The sequence below is a fragment of the Mytilus galloprovincialis genome, chromosome 3 (genome assembly GCF_965363235.1).
Source record: "Mytilus galloprovincialis chromosome 3, xbMytGall1.hap1.1, whole genome shotgun sequence".
Taxonomy (NCBI): Eukaryota; Metazoa; Mollusca; class Bivalvia; order Mytilida; family Mytilidae; genus Mytilus; species Mytilus galloprovincialis.
Window position 1 is genome coordinate 102,459,440 of NC_134840.1, and position 12,373 is coordinate 102,471,812.

At 31.6% G+C, this 12,373-nt stretch overlaps 1 protein-coding gene across 6 annotated transcripts in view; it reads left to right on the forward strand.

Moving 5' to 3' along the window:
• Window positions 1-10,948, forward strand: part of LOC143069589 (ral GTPase-activating protein subunit beta-like) — a 45,606-nt gene extending 34,658 nt beyond the window's left edge. For all 6 annotated transcript variants that reach the window (XM_076244297.1, XM_076244299.1, XM_076244298.1 and 3 more), the window contains 9 exons: window positions 164-343; window positions 809-881; window positions 2,771-2,944; window positions 3,381-3,522; window positions 4,065-4,205; window positions 7,302-7,553; window positions 8,145-8,301; window positions 9,663-9,779; window positions 10,338-10,948. In XM_076244297.1, coding sequence (XP_076100412.1) covers window positions 164-343; window positions 809-881; window positions 2,771-2,944; window positions 3,381-3,522; window positions 4,065-4,205; window positions 7,302-7,553; window positions 8,145-8,301; window positions 9,663-9,779; window positions 10,338-10,455 — 1,354 coding nt within the window. In that variant the 3' untranslated portion in view covers window positions 10,456-10,948. The remainder of the gene's footprint in view (window positions 1-163; window positions 344-808; window positions 882-2,770; window positions 2,945-3,380; window positions 3,523-4,064; window positions 4,206-7,301; window positions 7,554-8,144; window positions 8,302-9,662; window positions 9,780-10,337) is intronic.
• The last annotated feature ends 1,425 nt before the right edge of the window (window positions 10,949-12,373 follow it).

Sequence of the window (12,373 nt, forward strand, 5' to 3'; positions counted from 1 at the left end):
CTGCAGATTAACATGTAGAGAAAAAAAAGCTTTATATTGATTAAAAAATAAATTAGAAATAAATAATACATATGACATTTCCTAGAATATGAAATTGAATACATTTGTACATCAATATATTAAAGTGATCAATGCAACTTATTTCGTTATTGTTCTGTTTCAGAGATAAAAGTATACCCACATTAGAATCTCTTGTGAAGGATAACGATCGCACAGATCTGAACAAACTGAAATCATTTATTGACAAAGCCGTACAATTTGAAAATGAAATCAGTAGGAAAAGTAAACTTAACATGAAACATTCACCATTTCCCAGCCAGGATATCGAATGTAAAACCCCAAGGTATGGCTGTTACATTATTGAAATAATTTTCCAGAATTGAAACAGGAAATGTGTAAAAAAGCGAACAAAAAGCAGATCACAGCTATTAGTCTTCAAAACAGCTAGAAAAAAATCAGGCACCTGGACTACTAGCAGTTATTGACATGCCAGCTCCAAATCTCAATTAAACTAATTTTAAAGATTATGTCTTCATCATATGAAAATCAAGCAAAATCCCTTCTGTTAAGACTACAATGAAATTTAAAAGATGGTATAGATAGAATGCTTGTTTAATATTTCTGTCTTCTTTTTTTCTTGCTGTTTTTTATTTTTTTTTTATTCTTATGCCAATTATTCTCTATCCTTTATATTTACACACCCAACTATACTTTAATCTGTTTATTTCTGACTTGAGATGCATGTGTTTTAAAAAATATTGATGGTGGAAACTAGTGTACTAAACCATTTGAAATTGTTTCATTTTAGAATTACACAGGAATACCAGACAGCTAGATTGTTCCTATCTCATTATGGTTTCTTGTCATTGGAAGCTTTAAAGGTATGGTCACTATTCGGTTTAAATGACCTAATATTGTAACTGAAGTAAAACTATGTTATCCCATTGTAGGAACAACTTGCACCTGTAAATCATATTCAAGTCATTGCTAGGTCTTCAGCATGTATTAAGATCATGGCTGTTGGACAGGGTTGAGTAGAACTCTTATTGTCAGTTCTGCTTCAGTGGTGCATTGAAGAACACAGCTTTTTGTAGTATAAATGTTCCAGACCATATGAGTATTTGGACCGTACGCGTACGGTCCGGACCGTATACGTATACTCATACGGTCCGACCATACGCGTACGGTCGGACCGTATGAGTATACGCGTATGGTCCAGTACGAGCTGACCATACATGTTATTGGATCATATGGGTTAAATTCAAACGAATATTTATCGCAATCTTTATTTTTAGTTTAACAAATTGTTATTATTACAATTAGATGGATAAAATGTTCAAACTAACAATTGAAATTAAATATTTGTTTAATTGTATATCTAAATCCTATTTTGGTACTCTCGCCCAAGGTGACACTTGCTACCACGTACAAGTAATGTAATATTGTTTTACATTTACATGTTTGCAGTTCATGCATGCATGTTCCTTTGCATTTGCATTTTTCTGTAAAGTTGCTAAATATTCTAAAACAATTATCCGCCCACATTATGTTTACTTCCGATATCATCAATTTCAGTGAGAATAATTGTCATAATTCAATTAATGTATTACTGATCGAAATACTAAATACAAGAGATTAACAGATTTAATTAGCGTGGATTTTTTAAATAGATAAAATATAAAGTTTTTATTTCAATTACAATTGAACTTTTTTATATCAATAAGTTATGTTGATCTGTTATATGTATTTATATCTAGTAAACTTGACCAACTTCTTAATATTAGTCAGACCGTACGCGTACGATCCGACCGTATGAGTATTTTGAAAAAGTACGCATACGGTCCAGACCGTACGCGTACGGTCCAAATACTCATACGGTCTGGAACATAAACATAAAAGAGGGACGAAAGATACCAAAGGGACAGTCAAACTCGTAAATCTAAAACAAACTGACAACGCCATGGCTAAAAATAAAAAAAGACAAACAAAAAACAGCACACATGACACAACATAGAAAACTGAAGAATAAACAACACGAACCCCAAAAAAAGCTAGGGGTGATCTCAGGTGCTCCGGAAGGGTAAGCAGATCCTGCTCCACATGTGGGCACCCGTCGTGTTGCTTATGTGATTACAAATCCGGTATATAGTCTTAATCATAATGTCACATTCATGAAAGGGAAGGGGATTGTAGTTACGACGTAAGGAACATATCCGATATCATTTGTGAAACGGTTATTCCATAACGGTCAACCAACTCGTGATGACGTCTGTAAAATTTACGAAGGGATGATTTCAACTTCACCATTGGGAACTCTTGGTTTGATAGCTTCCTTGTGAGCAGCAACCCTCTATCAAGAAAATCATGATAGGAAATGCAAGCTCGGGAATATCGTATCAATTGGGAGATATATACCCTGTATGCAGATGCTGCTGGAATGTTGCTACTTAGAAATGGAAAGTTCACAATTGGAAAGCTGAAATCATCTCTTTTGTCGTAAAGCTTTGTTTTCAACCGACCCTCATTGTCAATTTCTAGATGTAAGTCAAGATATCAGGCCCACTTAACTGTATCTGTGGTATCCTTTATCTCTAGCTCGATGGGATAGATGCGTTCTGACAACTTACTATAGACCAAAGGACAAAGGATATTTTGTATGAATTGATATGAATTGATATGAATTGATATTAATTGAGGTTTGATATTTATGTTCTATGTTTTATGTCTTGTGTACTACATGTATAAATATTTATTATGTATATAATTGCAGGATAATAATAACAGTAGTATACCACCAGCTTTAGTTATGTTAGATACAACAAACTCCGGCTTGTTTACAGACCTGGAGATATTAGATACTGTGACATCACGTGACAATGATACTGTTCATATATTCTATGTTAAATCGGGTCAGAAGAATTTCCATGATATTATAGACAATGTAGTAAGTAGTGATATATATCTTCCTAGTTTACTCACTAGAGGGCCATATTATAGACAGTGTAGTAAGTAGTGTTATATATTGTCCTAGTTTAGTCTTTAGTGGGCCATATTCACAATATATAGTTTTATTTTGTTTTGATATTCAAATTGTATCACCATTTTCACTTAAAAGATAATTCTTATTTTTATTACTCTTTTCTTCAACTGCATTTATTTTTTTTATAAGGAAAAAACTTTATATTTTCATAGTATAATTTTTTTATAAATTTAACTACTTCAAACGAGCTTTGAAATATTTCTTTAAATGAATGTTTTGACTCAAGAAAATTGGAAAGTGCTTTAAAGAACTCAAAATGAGAGATTAATCTGTTCATAAAGTTTGGCATTCAGAATTTTGAAGTTAGTAAATTTGAAGAAAAAAAATGTTTTTATTATAGACATCAAGAACTAATGTACAGTCACAGTTTATTGAGTTCCTTCATTCACTTGGATGGCCTGTAGATGTTAGAAAGCATGCCGGCTGGACTGGACACATCAGTACAAGCTGGAAAGTTATGGAACCAGAGGAAGATATCAGTGGTAAGTTTGTATCATGTTTGACTGGGTCCCTGTTCATAAGATATAGAAAGTATGCTGAATGTACTTGACATTTAAAAACTGGAAGGTTATAGGAATATCAGTGCTAAGTCTCTCTTTAATAATCTGACTGTTTCAGAGAACTGTTGCACATAATAATTCAATTAACATACTCCATTACCATTTGGTCAAAAATTCAGATTAACTACACCAATATATATATTATCATCTTGTAATGTGGCATTCATTTTTGCTATAACTGAATAAAATTAATTACTGTCAATATGAAATTTTGTGCGCATTACCATTTGAAAAAATTAACAAAAGTGTTGAATTTAACATTGTGAATTCAGGGAATGCAAACAAAGAATGTTTCAACTTTTTACTATTGAGAAGGATATCCCTTTGTTATTTTCATGATAGCTAAAACATCATAAACATAAATGAATTTTCATTATTTTAAAAGCAAGAAGTTCAACTTGTCAACTTATCAGCTGCAAATGTTTTTATATTGGAGTTTTAAATAACTTAAGATATATTTCCAGCATCAGACTACCAGATGAGTACGGGAGGGAGTGTGTATGATGGTAGACAACAAGTATTATACTGGGCAGACGTGTCGTCAGAGGTCGCTTTTGTTGTTCCATCTACAGAATCGAGGATGTCATCTAGTAACACTTCTGGAGGTAAGGCTATATTTGTTCATGGTCCAAATCAATCTCAAAGATCAGACAAAGAAGGATTCTTGGTGTTACCAATGTGCAGGTTTAACCTGTGTAGAGAAAATGGGAAATTACCCTTTTTTATATGCAAAATTTCTTTTCTGTAGGAAATGAGATAGCAACTGAAAGAAAAATATCCAAAAGACATCCACAAACAGCTCTACATAATACTGAATAGACAAATTTCTATATAATATGTTGAGCTCTATTTGGATTGAATGTTAAAAAAAGTTATGAATGAGTGAAACAGAAAAATATCTGAGATCTGCTATCAACTCCAAATTCTTAAAAATAACATGTATATTACAACCACTGACAAAGGATGATAACTCGAGACAGACACATTGGCATGTATCAAACAGAGATAAGCTAATTGGCTTTGCTCATTGTTGAAGGCCGTACGGTGACCTATAGTTGTTAATGTCTGTTTCATTTTGGTCTTTTGTGGATAGTTGTCTCATTGGCAATCATACCACATCTTCTTTTTATACGACCGCAAAAATTTTAATTTTTTGGTCGTATATTGCTATCACGTCGGCGTCGTCGTCCTGCGTTGTCGTCGTCGTGGTCCGAATACTTTAATTTTCGCACTCTAACTTGAGTAAAAGTGAATAGAAATCAATGATATTTTAACACAAGGTATATGACCACAAAAGGAAGGTTGGGATTGATTTTGGGAGTTTTGGTCCCAGCATTTTAGGAATTAGGGGCCAAAAAGGGCCCAAATAAGCATTTTCTTGGTTTTCGCACTATAACTTTAGTTTAAGTGAATAGAAATCTATGAAAATTTGACACAAGGTTTATGACCACAAAAGGACGGTTGGGATTGATTTTGGGAGTTTTGGTTCCAACAGTTTAGGAATTAAGGGCCAAAAAAGGGCCCAAATAAGCATTATTCTTGGTTTTCGCACAATAACTTTAGTATATGTAAATAGAAATCAATGAAATTTAAACACAAGGTTTATGACCACAAAAGGAAGGTTGGGATTGATTTTTGGAGTTGAGGTCACAACAGTTTATGAATTAGGGGCCAAAAAGGGGCCCAAATAAGCATTATTTTGGTTTTTGCACCATAACTTTAGTATAAGTAAATAGAAATCTATGAAATTTAAACACAAGGTTTATGACCATAAAAGGAAGGTTGGGTTTGGTTTTGGAGTTTTGGTCCCAATAGTTTAGGAATAAGGGGCTCAAAGGGTCCAAAATTAAACTTTTTGTGATTTCATCAAAAATTGAATAATTGGGGTTCTTTGATATGCCGAATCTAACTATGTATGTAGATTCTTAATTTTTGGTCCCGTTTTAAAATTGGTCTACATTAAGGTCCAAAGGGTCCAAAATTAATCTTAGTTTGATTTTAACAAAAATTGAATCCTTGGGGTTCTTTGATATGCTGAATTTAAAAATGTACTTAGATTTTTAATTATTGGCCTAGTTTTCAAGTTGGTCCAAATGGGGGGTCCAAAATTAAACTTTGTTTGATTTCATCAAAAATTGAATAAATGGGTTCTTTGATATGCCAAATTTAACTCTGTATGTAGATTCTTAATTTTTGGTCCAGTTTTCAAATTGGTCTACATTAAGGTCCAAAGGGTCCAAAATTAAACTAAGTTTGATTTTAACAAAAATTAAATTCTTGGGCTTATTTGATATGCTTTATCTAAACATGTACTTTGATTTTTTATTATGGGCCCAATTTTCAAGTTGGTCCAAATCAGGATTCCATATCGAGTATTGTGCAATAGCAAGAAATTTTCAATTGCACAGTATTGCACAATAGCAAGAAATATCTAATTGCACAATATTGTGCAATAGCAATTAATTTTCAATTGGAGTTATCTTTCTTTGTATAGAATAGTAGTTGATAATATATGTTGGAAATTTGCCAGACATGACTATGATGTCATTTTCTATTTTTATTTGCCAATAACTTTATGTAAATAACTTCATTGGAAATTTGCCAATATAAAATGTTGCTGATGAAGCTTTTTTTCCTTATCTTATCTAAAATGTTTTTAGATAATGTATGTTGGACATTTGCCAGACATGACTATGATGTCATTTTCTATTTTTATTTGCAAATAACTTTATGTAAATAACTTCATTGGAAATTTGCCAATATAAAATGTTGCTGATGAAGTTTTTTTTATTGTTTTATACAATAAACAATGTATATTCACTTTTACTACCAACCAATCTTTACCATTCAGTGATAACAAGCACTTTATTTTACATTTTAATATTTTATGATGTATTTAAAAGAGTAGTTATTGTTGCAAACTCCATTAGAAATTTGAATTGATATCAGTTTTGGAAAAAGGGAAACGGGGATGTGAAAAAAAAGGGGGGGTTTAAATTTTTCTCATTTCAGATTTCATAAATAAAAAGAAAATTTCTTCAAACATTTTTTTGAGAGGATAAATATTCAACAGCATAGTGAATTGCTCAAAGGCAAAAAAAAAATTTTAAGTTCATTAGACCACATTCATTCTGTGTCAGAAACCTATGCTGTGTCAACTATTTAATTTTAGATTTAAATAAGTTTGAAGAAGAAATCTTTAATTGATTTGTAAAATCTTGACATTTGTTTTGTGTAAAAAAAAAAAAAAAAAAAAAAAAACCATGTAATGTCAAAAATTTGATCACAATCCAAATTCAGAGCTGTAATGTTTTGTCCATACTTGCCCCAACTGTTCAGGGTTCGACCTCTGCGGTCGTATAAAGCTGCGCCCTGTGGAGCACCTGGTTGATAATTATCACAGATACTAACTCTTCCTCTTTCAATCTTACTGTTTATCTCTAATCTACACTCTAAAAAGTAAAACTAACATATAAAAAAACATCACTTTCACATTGTCTGTGATTCTGGATTTTCATTATTACAAAATAATAGTCAAATAGGAATGACTATAGCAGTTTGTTACTTATGAAAAATGAAAACTTTTATATTCAATAACTTACGATTTATTAGTTTAAAGTACATGTAATAACTTTTAAACAGACAAAACACTTTTGCATCATTTGAAGCTATCATTATATTTATTGTTGTTGGATTTCCAGATAAATCTCCCCTACTGACACATAAAATGGCTGAGAGAGCTGCATCAGACATATCCTTAAACAAGCCAAAGACTCTGTCATTAGACAGAGCTGACCATGTAGACAAGATAAAGGGAGACAGTCCCATATCTCCTCAGGATCAGCCCATTTTCAAGAAGTCTGGTCGTCAACCTGCACTGATGGCTGGACCAGATATTAAGATACTAGTGGTATGGTTGGAGAATTTCCAGGATCATGAGAACTTCCCTACTGGTATGTTTATTGAATGGTTTGCTTTGAATATTATGAATTCAACTACTGTAGAATCACTATAACTTGTGGGAGACCAATATTTTCAGAATTCATGAGTATAGGTGAACCACAAGATTAAATGTTCTACAAAGTACACATTTTCTATAGAGTTGTTTGCAAGTTTTGACAAAACAATTTTGACAGTAAAAACATTTTGCTGGCTCTATTTTACATGCAAACATACGTTTTTCTCAGGTGAAAATGTTGTTTTATTCAAAATTAAATTTATATAGAAAAACCTACCAAAGATCTATCAATATTTATTTGAATTAGTTCGGTCAATATTCCTTTAAATTTTAATAGCAGTTTCGATTTCAACAGCTATCAAATCTTGAAAAAGCTCATGCAGCAGTCAGAATGACATAAATTGCTTGCAACTTATATGGTTAACAGAAGAGTGGTATATTATTTGGGACAAAACGTTAGATCATTCTACACTTAAAATATTTGTCTGTGAAATTAAAATTAAAATTTTACCAAGTAAGGAACATTTTTGGTCACTGTGACCTATATTTTAAGCTTGAGTAGTTTTAATGAAGTTTATTATTACAGGGGATATACTGAGTGTGACGAGGACAGGTATGGAACACCTGAACACTTCATTGATGTCATCAACCCCTAAATCAACGGAGAAAGATACATTCATCATCTTCATTCATGCATTACAAAATGGTTTGTTTAGGATACACATGCAGGGCATAACAGGAAGGTTAGTCTCACTCAGCTGTATATCTATACTACTAAAATAATGAGGTCCAATTTGTGAGCAGGTATGGAGTCAAAGGAAAAAAAAGAGGGACGAAAGATACCAAAGGGACAGTCAAACTCATAAATCCAAAACAACTGACAACGCCATGACTAAAAACGAAAAAGACAAACAAACAACACCACACACGACACAACATAGAAAACCTAAAAATAAATAACACGAACCCCACCAAAAAACTAGGGGTGATCTCAGGTGCTCCGGAAGGGTAAGCAGATCCTGCTCCACATGTGGCACTCGTAAAATCAAAGAATTCTAATTTATATATATATAACTTATAAAGTACAAATGTTACACCATTCCAGGCACTTTGGTTTTCCTCATTATTAAGATAACCAATAATTTACAAGCTCCATGTTGAATCCAACACTGATACCAATAGTGTATGTCACATGTAGTTTCCTTTTGTAACCTGCCACCTTCTGTAAATTCTTCCAGAAGTTGATTTATATCTATGTACACTAAAGCACACCAAATAATAAGTATATAATGTATTTGTATGCTAACAAACCAAACCTTTACTATAAAAAAAGCAATTTAAAAGAGATTTTTGAAATATTGTAAAGTAAAGGTCATTTTTTGCCCTTTGAATTAAATATATAAAATAATATTTTTCCCATGTTTACCATCAGTCTGTTAGCTCTCAGTAATGATAGGTTTTTATTTAGGTTTCTTTTGACCACTTAGCTATTCATATATTCAAGTAATATTCCACCTTGGCTTTCATTTTTTTGTGTTTTGAATGTCCTGTTGAAGGTTTAAATCAAGAAAAGCCCTTTGGACACACCAAATTTATCTAGTGAACTGCTTTGGATAGAAATCAACTCTGTTCAAATGAATATCGATACATCTGTTAACATTGTTTGGTTGAAAAAATCACTATACAAAGTCTGTAACTGTTTGAAAATTAAGTATATAAGAACATACCCCACTAAACAGTCCAAAATTAATGATTTATTTCGTATATGAATGTTAAAAAATAAAAAAAAGTTTTATATATGTACATGTTTATGTGCACTTGCATAAGGTTGAGTTCTATCTGACACAGCTCAAGTGTCATGTTCCTGCTTTAATCAAATTTATCTATAGAAGCTGAGTAAGGCCCTCTTTAAACTCTGCCTTATGATAATATCACCATATACCATAAATAAAAAAATGATGGAATTTGTCAGATTATCAAATGTAACTATATATTAGAAGCTGATTCAGGCCTCCTTAAAACTCTGCCTGATGATCACTATACTATGAATCATAAATGAAAAATGATGGAATTTGTCAGATCATCAAATGTTTCTTATCTTCAGAATCAATATGGCAATACCATTGATAGATGGGATGGTGGTCAGTCGACGTACATTAGGACCAATGGTCAGACAAACAGCAATTAATATTGGTAAAAGGAAAAGATTAGAAAGTGAAACGTAAGTTGTTGGTTCAGGAAGAAAAATAACCAGGAATTTAAACAAAAAGACATTCATGGAACAGAAAAATACTAAAAATCAGACATGTTTTTTAAAGTTTATATGTGTGTTCTGTTATGGTCAGATACATTTCAGAAAAATATATTTATCATGAGCAGACAATTGAATCATGAACAGGCCTAAAAAAAAGGATGCAATCTTTAAAAAGGCAATTACATGTAACTACCCTAGGAACATGCAAATCTCAGTTTAAATTGCAGTTTTGTATTTAGATCTTTGGATCCATTCAAAAGTTAAGTGAATATATTATTTACACTTCCAGGAATGAAACAAACTTTGCAATAATTGATATCAGTGTTTGTTAAACAAAGATGTCTTTTCAGCCAGATAAATACAACTTCTAACAGAGACTTTGATTGGAATAAACTTTTCATTTAAAGTTATATTATTGATAAAAATCAGATTAGTTTGCTTGACAATTCAAATAATATTTCTTATGAAACCAATATGCTTTATATGTTTTATTTAAACCATTTTAATCAATTTTTCTTTCCTCAGATATCAGCCACCGCATGTTAGAAGAAAGCTGAAGATTCAGGAGATGGCCAAACAGTATCGTCTTAAAATGTCGGAGCCTGAGTTCTACACGGCTTTATTCCATGACGTACCAAAATGATGTTAAATAATCAACACTTATCTCTATTTTAAAATACCAGGCTGTTGATATATACATTGGGCTATCTATCTCATACTGAAACTGTTCTCTTATGGATACCATTATTGATTCATGCAGTATACATTGTCTTCATTGTAAAGACTTAGTAGTGGACAGAAGGGAAACATTTCAGATGACTTTTGAAGGCTTTGACCAATAACCCTACATAAATCATATAATAGAAGGCTATGTGCATATAAGTCTGTTTAGCTTTGACCAATATCAATATGTTTAGATTATATTGGAAGACTGTTTGCATACTGATGCAATTAGCTACTATGAACATGTTCACTTTATTTAGATTATGTAAGAGGGCTATGTGTACATAAGTGTGTGTTTAGCTGTAAGCATCATTACTATGTACATACTCGATGTAACACTTTTGTTATGACTACCACAACTACATATAGATTTTAAATGAGGGCTGTGTGCAATGTATCTGTGATATTTAGAATACATTTGAAATAGTAAGGACAATGTAACAGCTTATTCATTCAACCAGACATTTGAGATGGAAGGTAAAACTGGAAATTCATAATTATTCCTTGGATACAATTTTTCATAAATTTAAATATGATGAACTAAATTAAACAAAGTAACAAAAAAATCTACAGGCTTTTATGCAGACTATGGTAAAACCACAAAATCAAATATCCACGAAAATATGATTTTTCAATAATTCACAGTTTATTTTCCTATACAAACATGTTCACCATGGCAACTTTTTATTGGAAATAACCAGGAAATTGTACAGGGCATGATATGTTGTTTAAAAAAGCTGTTAAGCTTGGCAATATTATAAAATATTTATTGCACTTGATCATAACCATTTAAAAAGTAATTTCAATAACTGAAGTAATCAAATAGTTTACATGTGCCAAATTCAAACATTAGTATTTGTCATTATACTACTCATAAATTTTACGTAAGGAAAGATTTGACAACTTTAAAGTGGAACTTTGTTTTAATATTTTTTAACATATCTCTGAAGTAAAAGGATCCTTCTGCTTTACAATTAGAGAAATATGTTTAGATAATAATATACAAAGCTAGTGTTTACTCAAATGCAAAATACATGTTTTGTTTCTCTTTATGAATTGTAAAAGCTTTGGTTAAGTGTTAAATGATATTGTCCATCTAGTCTGATATATGTACTACACATGCAATAGTGCTGTTATTGTTAATAATTGTTAATAAAATATTTATTGAAATAAAAGATTTTTTTAGTGAACAGAATCATCTCTAGCTACCAGAAGAATATCTTATTATAGATATAGGAAGATGTGGTATGAGTGCCAATGAGAAAACTCTACACCCAAATCACAATTTATAAATGTAAACCATTATAGGTCAAGGTATGGTCTTCAACACAGAGCCTTGGCTCACACCGAACAGCAAGCAATAAAGGGCCCCAAACAAATTACTTTTGTATGACCTATTGATAGAATGAAAAGAGTTTACTTTCGGTGGATCCCTTAAACTAAGAGTTGACAACATCTACTTACTTTGAATTATCAATAAGAGCACATTTATTTAATAAAGTAGCACATCTACATTTCTATTGCAATCTACATTGTCTTATCGGGGCCTATTATAGCTGACTATGCGGTATGGGCTTTGCTCATTATTGAAGGCCGTACGGTGACCTATAGTTGTTAATGTCTGTGTCATTTTGGTCTTTTGTGGATAGTTGTCTCATTGGCAATCATACCACATCTTCTTTTTTATAACTTCACTAGTCACAAATCACAAAACATTATAATTATTCTCAATAAATTAGTTATATATACAATAGAAAAATATTTCAACACAATTATAGCATCACCGTAACACTATATAAATATTCTTTTCAACAGCTGCAATCTATTGAAAATAAAAG